At 37.2% G+C, this 20,853-nt stretch overlaps 1 protein-coding gene across 1 annotated transcript in view; it reads left to right on the top strand.

The window, feature by feature from the left end:
- The window catches only part of CACNB2 (calcium voltage-gated channel auxiliary subunit beta 2), a 128,776-nt gene extending 108,846 nt beyond the window's left edge, over positions 1 to 19,930 (top strand). Inside the window, exons 9-13 of the mRNA XM_023735083.1 lie at positions 2,037 to 2,146; positions 12,780 to 12,931; positions 14,686 to 14,781; positions 16,872 to 17,057; positions 18,016 to 19,930. Of these exons, the coding sequence (XP_023590851.1) occupies positions 2,037 to 2,146; positions 12,780 to 12,931; positions 14,686 to 14,781; positions 16,872 to 17,057; positions 18,016 to 18,507 (1,036 nt within the window). The 3' untranslated portion in view covers positions 18,508 to 19,930. The remainder of the gene's footprint in view (positions 1 to 2,036; positions 2,147 to 12,779; positions 12,932 to 14,685; positions 14,782 to 16,871; positions 17,058 to 18,015) is intronic.
- The last annotated feature ends 923 nt before the right edge of the window (positions 19,931 to 20,853 follow it).

The following is a 20,853-nucleotide window of genomic DNA, read 5'->3' as shown; positions in this document are numbered from 1 at the left end:
TACAGAACTCTGTGAATTGGTCAAAGCTCATGGAACTGTGTGCTAAAAAGAATGAATTTTACTATATGTAAATATATAAATTTTTATATAAAAAAGCCAACAGCAACTTTCCACACTTTACCTAATGTCCTGCTCTCCAGATGGTAAACACTTCTAACCATTCTAGCTGTGTCTTGTGGTATTTACTCTGTCTCTAAATAATGTACTTAATTTGCTACTTGAGTTTTCAGTGTTAGGCACTATCTATTGACCCTGGTGGCGCAGTGGTTGAGCTAGGGGCTGATAACCAAAAGGTCAGAAGTTTGAATCCATCAGCTGCTTCTTGGAAACCCTATGGGTCAGTTGTACTCTGTCCTTCAGGATCACTATGAGTCGGAATCAGCTCGACTTCAGTGGGGATTGACTACCTTGAAGAAGAGTTAGCTCTTTCATGCATAATTCCCCATCTCTCCCCCATACACAAACCTGTATATATCTCATCCTGCAGTATCCTAAAAGTTAAATCATAATTTTGGCTGACTCTATATTCAGCATTTATTATAATCATGTAAATAATATTCAAATGAACCATGTCATACGGTGTGATTACTTTTCTGTGTGTGTGTGTTTTCTTTGTGGTTTTCATGAGAAAAATAATTTTACTTGCTAATATTTGTCACTAATTCAGCCCCAGATTCTCCTCCAGTTATCTAAATCTCCTGGCAATATATTCAGATCCATCAGGCAATCTCTCAACTTTGCTTTGAACAAACTCTCTCTGGGAGCTTTCTAACCTGCTCTAGTGGGGACCATTTCCCTCTGTGCTGGGTGCACATTTGTCATTCTGGGACATCCATGCCATTGTTCTTGAGATTCCTTTCACCCTTCTTTTGGGTTGGAGCCCTTCTTTCCTGGATCCCAAGACTTTCTCATTCATGGTTTACTCTGTCCCACGTTCTCCAATAGTTTCCCTAGAAAAAGTATGTGGAAGGTGTCAAAAAATAATTGAAGCACAAAAAAATTAAAGTATGTAGGGTTTATCTGAGCAATTAATTTTTATGCACACAGGGAGATTTCTCCATTCTGAAAATACAGGAGGGGCCATTTTAGGCCTGTTACAAGGAGGAAAGGCGGAAATAGAGTAGAGAATTAACCATTGGTTTGTCTTAACATGATTGATTGAATTATGCCGCCTTTTCTGAGATCAGCTGACATTAGGTTACTAGGTGGTCTCTGTAGCCTGGTCAGTCCCCCATTCATTTGCACAATAAACATAACTCAATTACTCAGAAAACTCCAAAGGTTAGGTTACCTTCTCAGGAAAAAGGTGAAAACCAGACTACTTTTGGTAAAGTTAAATTCTTTGCATAAACTAAACTCTGAGCTAGTTTTATGGTTTAACAGATGTCTTTGTCATGAATGGGATTCTGTTCAACTTCATGGTCACTTAGTCTCCACATTATTTCTCTTTATCTGTTTTTGGGGTTCATTCCACAAATGTCAGTGACCCTTGTGATTATTCCTTTATTTAACAAATAAATCCATCGCCATCAAGTTGATTTGACTCATAGTGACCCTACAGGACAGAGTAGAACTGCCCTATAGTGTTTCCAAGGCTGTAATCTTTATGGAAGCAGACTGTACATCTTTCTTCCATGAAGTGGCTGGTGGGTTGGAACTGCTGACCTTTTGGTTAGCAGCCGAGCATTTAACCACTGTGCCACCAGGGCTCCTTAGTAAATGTATAGCCTTGAATAATCTACTTGTGACTCATTTTTTTCATCAGCAGACATAGAATAATAATAATATCCCTCTCTGAAGAGTTTTTGGGATGATTCAAGGTACTTAGTACATGCCTGGTACTTGTTAAGCAACGAGTAAGTAAGGGAGGTGCATGATAAACAAAAATGAATGGTTAAATGTCCTAACATTTTTTGGTTTGGAAAATATGGCCACTATATATATTTCATACTTAAATTAATTTTATCCATCTACTTCCCTCCTCTTTCTATTAAATTAATAACCTCAGGGTTTTCTGTTACTTTTTATCCCAACAGGATATCCATCACAAGGGTCACTGCTGATATCTCCCTTGCCAAACGCTCAGTATTAAACAATCCGAGTAAGCACGCAATAATAGAAAGATCCAACACAAGGTCAAGCTTAGGTAAGTCTGTGCAATAAGCTTAAGTTATTTTAAAGACTCCTCTCCTAACGGTGATGATGAGATTTAATTAGATAATAATTCCATGTGTCATAGAGTATAGAAAAAATAGACACATGTTGCCAGTAGCTAGTGCTACAGTCTAAGTGATTCATGGTATGGATGGATTTGTTACGATAGTTTAATGTTAAAAATTCCACATGCTGTCAGCATTATTGTTTTGGTTGTGGTTTGTTTTCACTGGTGTAAGCTTTGGTGTCTACTCTAAAGACTCCTGGTTTTGTTAATCGTGTTCATATGAGCAAGTAACCTCTTTAAGACCCAGTATCCTCATCTTAAAAAAAAGACAACAGTAACTACCCTGTAGAATTATTAAAACACAGTAGGCACTCTATAAATGATGGCTGTTGTTATCATAAATCCCTTCATATTTGAATTATATAAATAGTTAAATCATTTTCAGGATAGTGTAGTGTGTGTGTGTTAAGACTGATAAAGAATGAAGTCAATTTCTGGTCATTTTTCTATTTACTGAGATCAGTATTTTTGTTTTATTTGTAAAAACATGATTTTAGTTCATGTGTGTAAAATATGGCTTTTTGGATATTGCTTATTAATGTACTAACATGATCAAATGAGATCCTTCAGCAGCTATTTCATTTCTTTGGCATGTGCTTGGGAACAGCGTTTGAAGTTTAGGTTAGTCACTGTTACACATGTAACTTATTGGATCGGGAGTTTTGTTTTCCTAAAGTGAATTTTCTGAGGATTGTTTGAGATCTTTAATCTTAGTTGATTCTATTTTTATCTTAAATATGTAAATCCTTTGAGAGGCTGGTTTTTAACATAGAAGTTTTTAGTTTACTCTGAAAATGATAGAAAAAATATTAAAAATAATAAAGATTATATGTTATAATGAGTATAATACTTCACAAAACTCAGTTCTGTGTCTCATCTGACAACCCCTAATTGACTAAACTTCAGTAACATAGGGTTAGAAATGTATTTGGGGAAAAAAATGTGATTCTGCATTTATCTTGTAGTAAGTTCTTTTCATGTCCTTATCATGTGTCCTTATCCTCTCTTTCCATACTGTATTTGATGCTTACAGGAATTGTTACTACATGCTTACTTCATAGATTAAACTGATTAACAAAGCAAGTAATTTGTTTACACTTATCAGTTGAATCAGTGATATAACAGATACGTTTAGATTGTTAAGGGTCCTTTTAACTGCTGATTACACATATTATTTTTAAATGACTGTCCTACTCCATATATATAATTGAGCATTTACTAGACACCAAGTATCATGCTAAAGTCTGGGAATAAAAAGATGAATTAGATCAAGTCCCTGCTCTAAAGGAGCTTGGTATAACCATAAACAAATATGTTTTAACAGCCCATTAAAATAGAGGGTGATGAGCAATGTGGTTGTGCTTTGAACTGGTTGCCAAAGAGATCATACTGGCTAGACAGCTAATGCTGTAGGAGGGTGTAGGCCATCATGAAAGGCTTTTCTAAGCAACTGAGCTGAGACTTGAAGCGCAATAGGGTTTAAAAAACCCGTTGCTGTTGAGCCGACTCCAACTCACAGTGACCTTATAGGACAGAGTAGAACTGCCCCATAAAGTTTCTGACGAGCGGCTGCTGGATTTGAACCGCCCACCTTTATGGTTAGCAGCCATAGCTCACGGCAGCTGTTAACCACTGTGCCATCAGGGCTCCACAATAGGGTTTAGCCAAGACAAAAAGGAAGGGGTAGAGAGGGTGATAGAGATTTCCGACAGTGGGAGCAACAAGCAGCTATGGCTGAAGTGCATGGCTTAAAGGGAGGTGGAAGATGATACCAGAGAGGTAGGCAGGGGTAAGATATTAAGGAGTTTGGAGCTTTATCCTTAAGGCATTTGAGACCCATGTACAGATTTTAGGCATTTATTAATTCATTCAACACCTTCCATATGACTCAGAAATCCTACACCTAGGTATTTATCTACAAATGAAAATTTATGTTCACACAAATACCTGTACACAAATGCTTATAGCTGCTCTATTCATAATCACCAAAGACTGGAAATAAATTATATATCCAGTAGGTGAATAGATAACCTGTTGTATATCCATACAATGAAATATTACTATTCAGAAATAAAAAGGAAGAAACCATTGATCCAAGCAGCAACTTGGATGAGTCTTAACGGTATTATTCTGTGACAGTCTCAAAAGGTTGCATACTATATGATTCCATTTACATAACTTTCTCAAAACAGCCAAAGCTATAGTAAGAACAGATCTGTGGTTGCCAGGGGGAGGGGAGAAGGGGAAGGGATGAGTACAAAGGGATAACATGAGGGGACTTTGGGGGGTGATGGAACTGTTCTATCTCCAGATTGTGGTGGCCATTACACAAATTTGTACAGTGTTAAATTCATATAACCGGCACCTCCCGAAGTCCAGTACATTGAGTATATAGTTCGATAGATAAGAATTTGCTTTATGTATAAGTTTTAGAAAACTATTGTTGTATAAACAAAAGTATAGCATGTTATCTCTAGAGTTCATTTTGCTGATGTATCATCATATAAGGGGGAAAAAAACCCTGAAATTTTTGAAGCTTAGATATACCCTCAGATTTTTGGAATGGTGCAGAACTTCTTTGCATGTGTGAATGACTGTATTGGCTCATAAAAGTCCTAACCTTTTTTTCTCAGTTGTAATATTGATCAAGAATTGTAAGTTAAAATGTTACATGATTATTATTTCTACTTTTCAAACCTAGAGAATAAAAATAAAAAATATTATACTCTTATAAATAAATAGATTACTTGAATTTAAATAGTAGAAAGTAGGAATATGGTGGTACAGATATTTGCTGGTTCCAAATCCAAACTTCTAAAAATAATAAATTTATAGATTTACATTACTGCTTTATGAAAGAATTCACCTTGTCAGTTCTTTAAACTGCTCAATTGTATACTACCTTCAAATTATGATTTGGTTTTACCACAAGCAACTTTCCAGGGACAAATCGATTTAGAGAAATATGTTACGTCTGAGTCTTATACTATCGAAAAACATGTTATCATGTTAACGCACAATAACAAAAACTGTACCAAAAGTGGGAAAATATGGAGGAAATAAAACAAAGTAAAGGAGGTGAAACTTAGATATTAGCTGTTCACATGGCAGCAGTTGCAACTGATAGGATGCCAGGAGAAAATAATGGCATTTACTTTCTATAATAGCAACATAGGCAGCCAGATAAAAATGTGCATGACTTGGTAAATACTCTGAACCCAACTGAAGAGCCAACTTAGATAATTTATTAAAGGTTAGTCACTTATTCTTTGTGATAATAGAACTGTTCTGTATCTTGACTGTGGTGGTGGACATACAAACCTATACATGTGATAAAATTGTATAGAACTAAATGCATGTGTGCACGTCCACACACACACATGGATGAGTACACATAAAATTGGAGAAACCTGAGTAAGATTGGTGGACTGCATCACCGTTAATATCCTGGGTGTGATACTCTACTACAATTTTGCAAGATGTTACTCTTGGGGGAAACTGGGTAAAGGATACACAGTATCTCTCTGTATTATTTCTTACAATTAACAGGTGAATCTACAATTATCTCGATAAAAATTTCAATAAAAAAATAAAACATTTGACCATTATAAAACAAAGTTAACCGCTTAGCCCTGAGGGACTGGGTTACTGGGCTGAGGGCAGGGGACCATGGTCTTGGGGGATATCTAGCTCAATTTGCATAACATAGTTTATAAAGAAAATGTTCTACATCCTACTTTGGTGAGTCTGGGGTCTTAAAAGCTTTTGAGCGGCCATCTAAGATATGTATACTGGTCCCACCCCATCTGCAGCAAGGGAGAATGAAGAAAACCATAGACACAAGGGAAAGATTAGTCCAAAGGACTAATGGACCACAACTACCACAGCCTCTACAAGACTCAGTCCAGTACAACTAAATGGTGTCCAGCTACCACCACCGACTGCTCTGACAGGGATCACAGTACAGGGTCCCAGACACAGCTGGAGAAAAATGTAGAACAAAATTCAAACTCACGTACACACAAAAAAAAACCAAAAACCAGACTTACTGGTCTGACAGAGACTGGAGAAACCCTGAAAGTATGGCCTCTGGACGCCCTTTTAACTCAGTACTGAAGTCATTCCTGAGGTTCACCCTTCAGCCAAAGATTAGACAGGCCTATAAAACAAGCAATAACATGCATAGTTCAACCATGTATACAAGACTAAATGGGCACATCAGCCCAGGGGCAAGAATGAAAAGGCAAGAGGGGACAGGAAGGCTGAATGAACGAAAACAGGGAACCCAAGGTTGAGAAGGGGAGAATGTTGACACATTGCAGGGTTGGCAACCAGTGTCACAAAACAATATGCGTATTGTTTAATGAGAAACTAATTTGCTCTGTAAACTTCCACCTAAAGCACCATTAAAAAAAAAACAAAAAGATTACAACCTAGAAAACCCTATGCGACAGTTCTGCTCTGTCATGGGGAGTCACTATGAATGAAAAAAAAAGCTAACCACTTAGGATAATAGTACCAGGGACTTTAGAACTGCATGGCAAACCTGAGAGATCTAGTTCAGTGGTTCTCAAAATGTGGCCTCCAAATCAACAGCATCAATATCGGGGGACATTCGTTAGGAATAAAAACTCTCAGCCCCCCTTACCTATCAAATTAGAAGCTCTGGAGGTGGGGCCCTACAATCTGTGTTTTAACAAGCCCACCAGGTAATTCTACTGCATGCCGTAGTTTGAGGAACTACTGATCTGGTTCAAGCCCATCTTTGTATAGGAAGGAATCTGAGAAGCACAGAAAGTGAAATGACCTGTGTGTAGCTGAAGCACCTGCTAAGGTATAAAGCCATTACTAGAAACCAGGTGTCCCAACTACCTGTCCAAGATTTTTCTGTTGAACAGTACATCTCACAGTGATATTGACTGCATTTACTTTATTATTTGCCTTCTCTTGGGAGGTGAGAAAGCAAATCTATGGAAACGGAAGGACTTATGAAAGAAGGCTATCATACTTTCTATAGGAAACGGTACATAGTAGAACACAACACAAAAAGATTGATCCTGTCCGGTGAAGACAGCCTCTACCTCCAGCAACCCTTTCTATTTTCTGGGGAATACTCTTGTGAATAAATGTGGAATTTATGGACTAGGCTATCTTTTGAATCTCATTTCTTCCCTCCTTTTGATCTATCTATTACCCAGGTAGCTGTATGTCTGTCTGGAGAAGGTATTGGTTATCTTTCCTTAAGGTTGTATTTACTAGTATGTTTCAGTAGGGTTCTCAAAGGCCACTTTAACATCTTTAAAAAGATCTTGTTTTTTTCTCCATAACTTAAAAAGTGTACCATGTTTGTACATGTAAGAGTACTAAAATATATATGTGCAGACATACATATATATTAATATATTGATATATATTAATAGAAGTAATTTCTGGATACATGATAATATACTGTAATGGATTTTTTTCTTTTGTGTTTATCTTGTTTTCCAGATTTTAGACAATGAATATGTATTAAATTTCTAACCAGTAAAAGAAAAAAAATTTAGTGTTCAAACCTTTAAAAACAAGGAGTTAAAGTTTAGGATTCTGTGACCGTGTGAGTAGTTGTTACTAACAGTGTAGATAGGTGAGAACTCTTTTTGATCACATTTCTTAATACCGATAATAAATATTAATATAGGTTAGAACTTTATTGGTGGGGGCTAGTGGCCAAGAAAACATTTATAGGGCACAAAGAAGAAACAAGGTAATAATTGGAATAAAAATGTAAAGATCAACATAGAGAAGAATTAGAGTGAATAACAGAACTTACAATACTTTAGAACCTTTTTATGAAAGAAATTATTACAATATCATTATTTAAAAACTTTTACAAATTTCAAATATATATGAAAGCAAAGAGTATTTTAAGGAACTCGAGGTTTTAACAATATTCAACTCATGGCCAATCTTGTTTCATATATAGCCCTCCCTTTCTTTGCCCAAACATTCCTGGATTATTTTGAAGTGAATCCCAGACATCATATTATTTCATCTGTAAATATTTAAGTCTGTATTTCTGAACAGTAGATACTCTTTCTTTCTTAAACCATAACCATAGTACCATTATCATTCCTTAGTGATACTAATTGTACTTAATATTATTAAATCCCCATTCAGCAATGTATCATTTCCTCATTCTCCTGTATATAAAATGTTTATTATGTTTATTTATGTATTGGAAATATAAATACATATTTTACCACATGCTCAATCAAGAGCCAAATAATGTCCATATGTTGTGATTGGTTCATATGTCCCTTACTTAAGTCTCTCTTTAATCTGTAGATTTTCTATATGTATTTTTTTTCCTTGTAATGTTTTGCTTGAAGCAACTGGGTCACATTCTGTATGGTCCCCAGTCTGAATTTTGCTAACAGCATTACAATGTTGTAGTTTACACCACTCTGTTCCTTGTGTTTCTTATAAACTAGTAGATACAGAAGCTTGATCACATTTAAATTTGATTTTTCTTTTTTTTTTGACAAGACTGTGTCATGGGTGTTACATGACCAAATATTATTTTAAAGCCAGTATTCTCAAGTACTGTATTTTATGCAAATAACGCATGCCTTCTATGTTTGTTTGCTAACTGTGCCCTCTCTTCGAGAGGTATTTTCATAAGCACTGCTATGCCAATTTTTTTTTACATGTTGCTGTAAAAAAAATAGCATAGCACACTTATGAAAATACCTTGTGATACGAGGGCATGGTTGGCAAGCAAACATAGAATGCACACGTTATTTGCATAAAAAATACGGTAATTTAGTTTGGGCTCTCATTTTTTTAAAGGCATCCAGCTAGAGAAAATAACTCTAGTAGTAACTTACGTTGTGAGGTAAATTATTAATGACTTGCCTTTTCTCAAATAATATACTAGTTAAAAATTTTATCTCCAGGAATCTTCTGGCATAGATCCAAACGCATAAGAGGAATTGAAAGGTATTCTACAGATCCAAAGGAGCCCTAGTGGCACAAATGTTTAAGCGCTTGGCTGCTAACTGGAAGGTTGGCAGTTAGAACCCACCCATCAACTCTGTGGGACAAGACCTGGTAATCTGCTTCCATAATGATTACAGCTTAGAAAACCCTATGCACAGTTCTACTCTGTCACATGGGGTCGCTATGAGTCAAAAACGACTCTATGGCACCTAACAGCAACAACAACTACAGCTCCAAGTATGCTAGCCTAAGGGAGCCTCACAGAATTGGCCCTCCATGATTACAGTGGCAACTGCAAGCTGCACAATATGCTTTATACAGCTGTGCTGCCTAGTACAGTAGCCTTAGTACCTGTGCCTATTTAAATTTAAATTATTAAAATTAAAATTTAAAAGTTTAGAAGAATGTAGAACAAGATTCTAACACACACAAAAAAGACCAGACTTACTGGCCTGACAGAGACTGGAGAAACCCCAAGAGTATGGTCCCCGGACACCCTTTTAGCTCAGTGGTGAAGTCACTCCCGAGATTTACCATTCAGCCAGGGATTGGGCAGCCGCATAAAACAAAATGGGACTAATGAGGCACAGCAGTCCAGGGTCAAGGAGTAGAAGGCAGGAGGGGACAGGAAAGCTGGTGATAGGGACCCCAAGGTTGAGAAAGTAGTGTTGACATGTCATGAAGTTGTTAACCATTGTCATAGGGCAATATGTATACTAACTGTTTAATGAGAAACTATTCTGTAAACCTTCATTTAAACTACAAAAAAAAAAAAAAAGAATTATCTATGTGAGATCAAATTGACAACAGCAACTCATAAGGTTTGATGGGAAGCCTAGGGGGCAGTGAGTTGAAGATAATGGTGATGGAATAATTTGGAAAAGGATAGTGAGAATAGCAGCACAACTGGAAGAACGTAATTGATGTCACTGAATTGTACATGTAGAAATTTTTGAAATGGTGTGTCTTTGGCTGTGTGTATTTTCACCAAAAAAGAAAAAAGGGTCCTTCAAGGTCGAGAAGGGAGAGTATTGACATGTTATGGGTTTGTTAACCAATGTCATAAAACAATATGCGTACTGACTGTGTAATGAGAAACTATTTGTTCTGTAAACCTTCACCTAAAATACAATAAAAAAAAATTTTTTTTTCAATTTAAAAATGTAATTGTTCATTCACTCTAGCTACATTTCAAGCTACATTGCAACCAGAATGCTCCTTAGAAGCAAGGATGGCGAGACTGGTTCTCACATACTTTGGACATGTTATCGGGAGGGATCAGTCCCTGGAGAAGGACACCATGCTTGGTAAAGTAGAAGGTCAACAAAAAAGAGGAAGACCCTCAACAAGATGGATTGACACAGTGGCTGCAACAATGGGCTGAAGCATAATAACCGTTGTGAGGATGGTGCAGGACCGGGCAGTGTTTCGTTCTGTTGTACTTAAGGTCACTATGAGTCGGAACTGACTCAGTGGCACCTGACAACAGCAACAACTAACATTTCAAGTACTTGAGTCACATGTGGCTAGAGGCTGATAGCAGCATAGATATAGAATGTTTCCCTCATCACAGAAAGTTTTATTTGTCAGTGGCTGTTTTAAAAACAAAAAACAAAAAAACAAGCCCCTGGACACTCTGCTAATCCAAAACTGAAACCACTCCTGAAGTCCACTTTTCAGACAAAGATTGTTGTAGTTAGGTGCCCTCAAGTTGGTTCTGATTCATAGCGACACTGTATACAACAGAAGGAAACACTGCCCAGTCCTGCACCATCCTCACAATCATTATTATGCCTGAGCCCATTGCTGCAGTCACTGTGTCAATCTGTCTCGTCGAGGGTCTTCCTCTTTTTTATTTACCCTCTACTTTACCAAGCATGATGTCCTTCTCTGGGGACTGGCCCCTCCTGATAACAACATGTCCAAAGTATGTGAAAAGTCCAAAGTCTTGCCATCCTTGCTTCTGAGGAGCATTCTTGCTGTACTTCTTCCAAGACAGAGTTGTTCGTTCTTTTGGCAGTCCATGATACATTCAGTATTCTTCCAGACACTGTAACTCAAAAGTGTCAGTTCTTCTTCAGTCTTCCTTATTCATTGTCCAGCTTTTGCATGCATATGAGGCAATTGAAAACACCATGGCTTGAGTCAGGCACACCTTAGTCTTCAAGGTGACAAAGAGTTGACAAAGATTATACAGGCCTATAAAACAAACAGTAACACATTTGAGGAATGTGCTTCTTAGTTCAATCAAATATACGAGACCAAATAGGCAACTCCTACCCAAAAGCAAGACAAGAAGGCAGGAAGGGACAGGAACTGGACAAATGGATACAGGGAACCTGGGGTGGAAAGGGGGAGTATGCTGTCACATTGCAGGGATTGCAACCAATGTCACAAAACAATGTTTATAAATTTTTGAATGAGAAATTAACTTGAGCTGTAAACTTTCACCTAAAGCACAATAAAATTTAAAACAAACAAACAAACCCGTTGCCATTGAGTCCATTCTGGCTCATAGTGACCCTATAGAACAGAGCAGAACTGCCTCATAGGGTTTCCAAGGAGCAGCTGGTGGATTCAAACTGTTGAAGTTTCGGTTAGCAGCCGAGCTCTGTGCCACTGTGCCACCAGGGCTCCACCAGTACTGTTTTCGTCTCTTTAAAAAAAAAATCATGGTGAAGTAGCTGAACTAGACATAATTTTCTCGGAGTTTAAGTGTATTTTTCGATGTTTGTTGACAAGTTTTCTGTAAATGTTATAGTTTGGATTTCTGTAGTGCTGCCTCTAATAGATATCTGCTCTTTTTAAAACATGAATGTTGCAGGACTATTCCTGTGTTGGTGGAAACTATGAGAAGTATGTTTTGGGACAAGTTTGTTATAGGCACCCATAATGTCTGTCCTATTTTATGTTGTATTTCAACTTGCTAGTAAACAGATCTAGACTCTTTCATGTTGAGACAGCAGACCAGTAGGTGATAAATAAACACAGATAAGCAGAGGCAGTGAGAGGAAAGCTGGGAACAGTTGCTGTGGTGAATGGTCAGAAACAAACGCATGAAGGCTATCTCTTATATTTCTTATTTTATAATATTTCTATGAAATGATTTCATAGCACAAAACATAAGTCAGCAGAGACAGCCAAGAAATTTGATGCTCATGGACATAAGAGTGTTCTACTGGAAATAAATTTTATAGCTGGTTGAAAGAGCAATTGCCCAAATTCTGAAGGTGTTGTAAAGAAATAGCCCTTTCCAAAGGATCCCAAAGCACATTGTCATCGAGTCGATTGGATTCCAACTCATAGCACCCCACAGGACAGAGTAGAACTGCCCCATAGGGTTTACAAGGCTGGTGGATTTGAACTGCTGACCTTTTGGTTAGTAGCTGAGCTCTTAACCACTGTGCCACCAGGGATCCTTCCAATGGATACCTTCTATCAACTCTGTTGTCTGTAAACATTAACATAATGGTTGACCTACGTACCCTCTTGATGTGCAAAGAGTGTACCATTTTACTTCTTCTTAATTTGGCCTAAAAATACTGTAAGTAACTGAACTCTGTTTAACCCTTTACAGCGGAAGTTCAGAGTGAAATTGAAAGGATTTTTGAACTTGCAAGAACATTGCAACTGGTAGTCCTTGATGCAGACACTATTAATCATCCAGCTCAACTCAGTAAAACCTCTTTGGCCCCTATTATAGTGTATGTGAAGATTTCTTCTCCTAAGGTAAGTAAACTTGCTACTACTGTTTGCTCTGTAATCAAACTTTACTAACGTGTTTTATGGTCTGCTTTCCAATTACAGCAGACCATGTTCTTATGATGGATGTAAAGAGTTTGAAGAGACACATGTTAGTCAAGAATTTTTAAGATTAATACACTCAAAGCATGATTATTAGTTTCATGGCTTGTAAGAGTGATTCTCAAAGTGTGAGCCACAGATCACTGGGGGTTCCCTGAGACATTTTCAGAGAGACATGAGGTCAAAACTGTTTACATAATGATACTAAGACATTATTCACCTATTTCACTGTTTTGACATTTTATTGATGGTGCAAAAGCCATGGTGGGTAAAACTGTTGTCAAGACACTGGTACCAAAAAAGGCTAGGAGTTACTGTATTCTTTACTCCCATGCACTCTCAATTAAAAAAAAAAAAGCCAGTTTTACTCAAGAATATCCTGATGAAGTAGTAAAAATTATTCATTTCATTACACTTTCACTCTTGAGTCTTTTTAATATTCTGAGTAACAAAACAGGAAGTGCACATAAAGTGTTTCTGTTGCATATCAAAGTAAGGTAGTTGTCTCAAAGACAAGCACTTGTGTGATTACTTGAGTTGTGAACTGTACTATCCACCTTTTCCTATGGAATACCATTTTTATTTGAAAGAACAACTGACAGGCAATGGTTATTTAGACTTGGGTATTTGGCAGATATTTTTGTGAACAAAGTGAGGCTATCACTTCAAGGAAAACAACTAACAGCATTTGTTGCCAATGATAAAATTAAAGCTTTCAGGCAAAAATGACAATTTTAGAAAACTTGAATGTGCCTCTATGAGCTTGGCAGCTTCCCAGTGGTTAAATCTGATGAGCTGATGATGTTAATGAATGTGATGTATTAGTATGTATAATGTGTGAACATTTAGAAATATGAAAAACCTAGTGAACCATTATTTTCCAAATAATCAATGAATGATATTACAAATCAAGCATGATTAAAAAAAAAAATCCATTCAAAGTTCAAGATAGACTGATGGAATTTAATGTAGCATTAAAAAAAAATGTTCCTTATTAAATGGTTTCAGATTCTGCATGGCAACTAGCCTTTAAGAAATTACCACTTGTTGAGTTTTGGTGTAGTATCAAAGAAGAATATCCACAAATATCTAAAAAGGCTATTAAAATATTCCTCCTTTTCTCAATTACATATCTGTATGAGGCTGGATTTTCTTAACATATTTCAACCAAAACAGTATGTCGTAGCAGATTGAATGCAAAAGCAGATAGGAGAATCCAGTTGTCTTCTATGCAGCTAGATATTAGAGATATTTGCAAAAATGTAGCTATCTTTATAGAAATAATAAACTTATATTAACATGTAAAAGGTATATTGCTATTTTTTAATGAAATATTTTTTAAAAAGTCAGTTTTAATTTCTAATAAATGTAATTCACATAAACAATATTTTTTTAAAGTGTAAATGGGCCCTGATACAAAGGTTTGAGAACCGCTGACTTAGCAAAGAGAAAAAACTCAGAAAAAGCTTCATGCTGGTAATCTTTTTAAAACTTGCAACTGAGATTTATGGTAACATGTTAATTTTGCAGATAATCTCATACATTATATTTTATAGCTCAGTCTATTATAAGCCATGTGTTCTGTACATAAAAAGACCCCAGAGAAAGGAGTAAATAATGTACCTTGTAGTTTACGTGAGCGCAGATCTTCCTTTCTTAAAAACTCCTATCTTTTACAGGTTTTACAAAGGTTAATAAAATCTCGAGGGAAATCTCAAGCTAAACACCTCAATGTCCAGATGGTAGCAGCTGATAAACTGGCTCAGTGTCCTCCGGTAAGTTATCACTATGTGTAGTATAATCCAGTTGGAAGAGATCAGACCTGGCATTATATTAAAAACAAAAAACCCAGCAGGTTAAACGTCTGTCATGGAAGAGAATCCTGGCCACTTAACAGTGATATTGTTAATTCCAAAGAAGTGAACTCTCCTACCTCCCACCATGATCACACGTGTTTCAAGAACATGAGCAGTCCAGATAATGATCATTGCTTACAAAAAGCTACAGGGCATTTTATGGTGACCTCACTTTGTTAATATCCAACACTTAGTTAATATCTTGGGTCCCTGGGTGGTGCAAATGGTTAAGCGTTTGACTAACTGAAAGATTGGAGGTTTGAACCCACCCAGGGACGCCTCCGAAGAAAGGCCTGGCAGCTTGCTTCCAAAAGGTCACAGCCTTGAAAACCCTATGGAGTGCAGTTCTACTCTGCAACACATGGGGTTGCCATGAATTGGCATTGACTCAGTGGCAACTGGTTTGGGTTTTGTTTGTTTTTAGTTAGAATCTTATATGAAATGAGATCATGGTTTCAAAATTTGGTTTGTAAGATGGATCTATTTGAGGTTGGACTGTTATTCACATGTAATCATAGGGAGCAAGTTATCTGCTCTCAATAATTGAGAACTTGATTTCAAGAATGTGTAAAAAACAAATGGCTAAACAATAAGATACCCAGATTCCGAAATCTGTACACATTCCTACTTCTAATCTATGCTTTACATACCATGCTTTTGAACTTCATCTCTTCTAGGTGCTTTTTTTTTTTTTTAAGTGAAGATGTTTCAGAAGATACTAGTTATATTTATATTCATTTTTTGATTGCTTGGAGTATGTTAATATTTATGATAAACACTTTTTAAAAAATCTGTTGAAGGGACTGACTTTTTTTCTTCCCTAATGAACTACACTCACTCCTCATTTGTCAACATGGTTAGATTCCAAAGACCAGATCATTATGCAAAAATTGGTGTTATGTGAAAATGGAGGATGACCACATCAGATCACAAAATGGAGGATGACTGCATCATTATATAACTGCTAAATTACATCATTATATAACTGCCAAATTACATCATTACATAAATGCAAAAATTATATCATTACATAAATACCAAACTGTGTCATTGCATAACTGCCAAACCCCTGAGAATCATGGCCCAGCACATAACGTTAGGCATCACAACCAGCGTTACTCTTGCATCACACCTTGGCATTCATTACTGACAGGCATATGTCATTAATATGTAAAACAGTTGGATAGTAGATTTTTTACTATTGTCATAAATGTGAAATGACAGATAACGAGATAGTTGGTGAGTGACGAGTAGGTTTATTGTGGAATTTCGACCATGTAAAATCATCGGTGGTTTCAGTTCCTTCCTCCAAATTTTATTCCTAATCTTGTTTCATTAATTTCCAAGATAAAGCTTTTCACAGTCTACATGTCCAGAACAGAGTCCCTGGGTGATGCAAATACTTAGCTGCTAACCAAAAGGTTGGCAGTTCTAGTCTACCCAGAGGCTTCTCACAAGAAATTCCTGGTGATCTACTTCTGAAAAATCAGCCATTGAAAACCATATGGAGCACAGTTGTACTGTACTCTGACACAAATGAGGTCGCTGTGAGTTGGAATTGACTTAACGGCAATTGGTTGGTTATGTCCAGAACGGGCTTCTTTCTAAACTTCAGATTTTTATTTTCTTTTTCACATCTCTTTTCTACCATAGTATCAATTCTTTTTTTCATTGTTGACAAATAAATTTTCTGTGATATCATGCCCAGCTTTTCTGTAATATCATGCCCCTAACAACTATTATTATAACCTGTTCACTTTATGCTTATTTTTATTAGATATGTACTGAGTGTTCTAAACAATAATTTGAGATGGACACTTATAATCTGATTAAATAGGACAGATCCAACAGAAAAAGAGAAAGTAGGAGCACATATGTAAGAGCAAATACATAGCTCATGAGTCCCTCCATCTCTTCCTCCCTCTCTCCTTTTCATGATATTTGAGGTAGGAGAGAAAGTTAGTACTGAGCTGATGTAAGTGTGATATCTGAAATGCTTACCTCTGCAGGAATTGTTTGATGTTATCTTGGACGAGAACCAGCTTGAGGACGCCTGTGAGCACCTTGCAGACTATCTGGAGGCCTACTGGAAGGCCACCCATCCTCCCAGCAGCAATCTCCCCAACCCTCTTCTTAGCCGTACTTTAGCCACTTCAACCCTGCCTATTAGCCCCACCCTAGCCTCTAATTCACAGGTAAGGGGAGGTTCTTTTTTACAGTTTTCATAGAGATGTTAGGCTGCCTGAAGTCATGCCACTGGGATCCAAGGCCAGAGGTGAGGCTTCACAGCCATTCCGTATATCGACTCAGTGCTTGTTCCAGTCTACTAGCTCTATCCATGTTAGGAAATTAAGAGCCATTCAGCCAACTTAAGTGTGAGCTGTGTGCTTGTAAGAAGCAATGGAAACAGAATATACTATGAACATATACAGACTAAAACTCACTAAATACATGTTCTTTAAGACAGGGAGAGGAAACTTCTTACACAGTCAGCAGCACAGACTCTAGAACCAGAACGCCTGGGTTCAAAACCAGGTTCCACCTCTTACTAGTGCATCACCCTGAGCAAGTTCCTTAACTTACGTCAGGGAATAGTAATGGCAACCTGCCTCATGGGGCTGTTGCATTAACTGAGTTAATATATGTGAAAGTCTTAGAACAGTGCCTATCCCATACTAAGTGTCATTTAAGCATTTGATATTTTTATCATAATTTTTTGTTTTCTTTTCCTTTAATCCTTATCTTAAGCCAGTCAACCTCCTAATGATTTTAAATCATCCCACATGTATTCAAGTAGAGGTACTTTAGTGTTCACCAATGTGTAGGAAAACCTCAGGGGCTGGCATCTGTATTTGAACCACTGAGAACATGTAAAAGAACGTCCTCCCTCCTTCAATTATTTAACAACAAAATCATTACTGTGGGTACTGTTCTAAGCACTTAACATAAAATCCAATTTAATGTAGTATAAATTTTATAAATGCCTATGGATGGGCAGTAGCAAAGGAATTAAGTAACTCAGCTAGGTTAGATTTCATTTCAGCAGTTTAGATACTTGAAAGGGACTAAACTTGAATGGATTTTCTTTGTGATATGTTAATTCCCTGTACCAGGGGCTTGGTTAATGCCTGTGTCTTCTCCCTTCCCTGCTAGGGTTCTCGAAGTGATCATAGGACTGAGCGGTCTGCTCCTGCCCGTTCTGCTTCCCAAGCCGAAGAAGAACCCTGCCTGGAACCAGTCAAGAAGTCCCAGCATCGTTCTTCCTCAGCCCAACACCACAGCCATCGCGGTGGTACAAGTCGAGGCCTCTCCCGGCAAGAGACATTTGACTCAGAAACCCAGGAGAGTCGAGACTCTGCCTATGTAGAGCCGAAGGAGGATTATTCCCATGAACACTCAGACCACTATGCCCTACACCGTGACCATAACCACAGAGATGAGCCTCACGGGAGCAGTGATCACAGACACAGGGAATCTCGGCATCGTCCCAGGGACATGGATCGAGAGCAGGACCACAATGAGTGTAACAAACAAAGAAGCCGTCATAAATCAAAGGATCGTTATTGTGACAAGGATGGAGAGGCAATATCCAAAAGACGGAATGAGGCTGGGGAGTGGAACAGGGATGTTTACATCCGCCAGTGACTTTTGCCCTTTTGTGTTTTTTTGGGAAGTCTTGTGTAACAGCACCCCCAGACAAAATCTTTGGGGGTCTACATTGCAATCATACGTGATCTGTCTTGTATATTTTGTATTGCTATTGCTTCAATAGCAATAGCATGAAATAGAGTATTAATATACTTTTTTCTTTCTTTTGTGCTATATGAATTAGCCTGGTACAGCTGCAGTCCTCCAGTTGTATATTGGACTTTCAAAAAACTGTTTTGGGTAACTGCCACTTGAACAAAATCTGTTGCCATCCGGGAGGTGGTAGTGTTTTCAGACATGTAGTTGACGTTTTCAGAAATGTTGACGTATCCAGCCAGCCAGAATCAGCACAGGTAAAAAGTGGAATTTGTTTCTCCAGCTTTCTAGTATCTGATTGCATATCCATTCATTCATGGACCACTGTCTCTTGCTTGTACCTCTGGCTGACTAAATTTGGGGACAGATTCAGTCTTGCCTTACACAAAGGGGATCATAAAGTTAGAATCTATTTTCTATGTACTAGTACTGTGTACTGTATAGACAGTTTGTAAATGTTATTTCTGCAAACACCTTATTATAATTATATATTATATATACATATATATATATATATCTGTTTGATCACACTATTTTAGAGTCTTAATGCCAAGTCAGCAGATTTGCTTTATGAATTACAGGGACTAGAAATGCCCACATTCAGGAAATTTGTAATAACATTGTCTAGACACCTTTCCTCATTGTAGTAGCAAGTCTGTACATAATGTAAATATGTGTGACTGTTTGACTTGAAAAGGTTTGATTTCCGAATGTTATACCATCCTTGTAAGTTCATAATTTTGACCATAGATTATGGTAAATATAACCAAACTCCAGAAATTGTTCTAATCCATACAGTTCACACTGATTGTGACAAACACATTCTTAGTAGCGAGTGTCTGTATAGTCACAGCACTGGAGTTTACGAGCCGGAATTCTTTGTATGCACATGTGCGTGTGTGTATATGTACGAGTGTGCACAGGTGACTGGTTGAGGTGAATCTGATTGCTGAAGACTAATGAAGAAGAGACTGAAACCTAAACTCTGCTCAGCTGGCTTTTTATTTAATTGTGCTGTATGTTGCTTTGATTCATTGAGCAGTCAGGGAATGTGAGGAAGTTTGCTGCCAAAGGTAACTAGGAAAGCATCCATCTGCTGGCTCCTTGTTTTTGCTCCGAGAGAGGAAAAATACAAGCAACTTTTACTGTGTTTCACTGGAAATGTACAATCTTTGTGTGTGAGAGTATTTGTTTTAGTAAGAAACGTTTACATAGCTTGTGGAATTATTTCATGGGAAAATAAATTTTTATAACTTCTCCCACTTTATTTTCTAAACTTGCCTATCGTTCCTGTTGTTTATCTCCCAGCTACTGAGCACCCCCAGCCCATTTTCCCCACAACCCCACCAACTCACTCCAACAATCTCATTATCCGTCAAAACCCAGAAGTGCTTCTTATAACCAAAGTTTCCGCTCTTCAGAGGTAATCAGGGCAAAATGAGGTGACTTGAAGTGAATAAAATGTTAAGAAATTTCCCTATATCAGACATCTAGTCTGAAGGGGAACTCAAGATATTATCTCCATGCCTCAATTATACTGCTGTAACGAGACTCACAATGTTGTCAATCATGTTAAGCCTAAAAATTCTCCATGTCTTTCAGTGTACATTTTGTCCAGTTACCACTGGATAGGGAAGACAGTATTAGGTGGGCAAGTACCTAGCACTTGAAGCTTGTCCTAGGAAAATGCCTATCATCATCTGTAATTGCCTAACTACAGATCTGTACATTAGCTTAACAAAACAAGAATCTGTTTTGCTTCCTTGATTATTCCAGGTTTTTGCCAAACATTCTTGGACCTTTTTAAGTAAAACTGTTTTACATTTTAACTCATTTCCCCAACCCCCAAGAAAACTTTTTTAAATGATTTGAGTACTTACTGTTTTCTCAGCTAATATATGAAAAATTTCCCCTCATAATCTATTAATTAGCTCTATATTGTTTACATAAATTTTTATTGAATCTAAGAACAGTGGTCATATTTTCATTTTTGACACAAATTTTCACATCATTGGGAAACCATATATATATATATATACCCATTAAAATTGCTTTTATATTTCTTTTAAACTTTCCAGTACAGTAAGATGTTGTTGATCACCAGCCCTATCCTTTCCTACATATTTTACTCCAATTCATGACTTTAGAATACTTAAATTTGTGAAGTATAACTTGTATTTATTTTGCTGCTATCATTAAAGGGCAGTGCTGATGGCGTCCTTTTTTTGTCCCGGAATTAACAGTTTC

This window comes from Trichechus manatus, unplaced genomic scaffold (genome assembly GCF_000243295.1).
Source record: "Trichechus manatus latirostris isolate Lorelei unplaced genomic scaffold, TriManLat1.0 scaffold00075, whole genome shotgun sequence".
In the NCBI taxonomy this organism is placed as follows: domain Eukaryota; kingdom Metazoa; phylum Chordata; class Mammalia; order Sirenia; family Trichechidae; genus Trichechus; species Trichechus manatus.
This window is presented reverse-complemented; position numbering and strand designations above follow the sequence as displayed.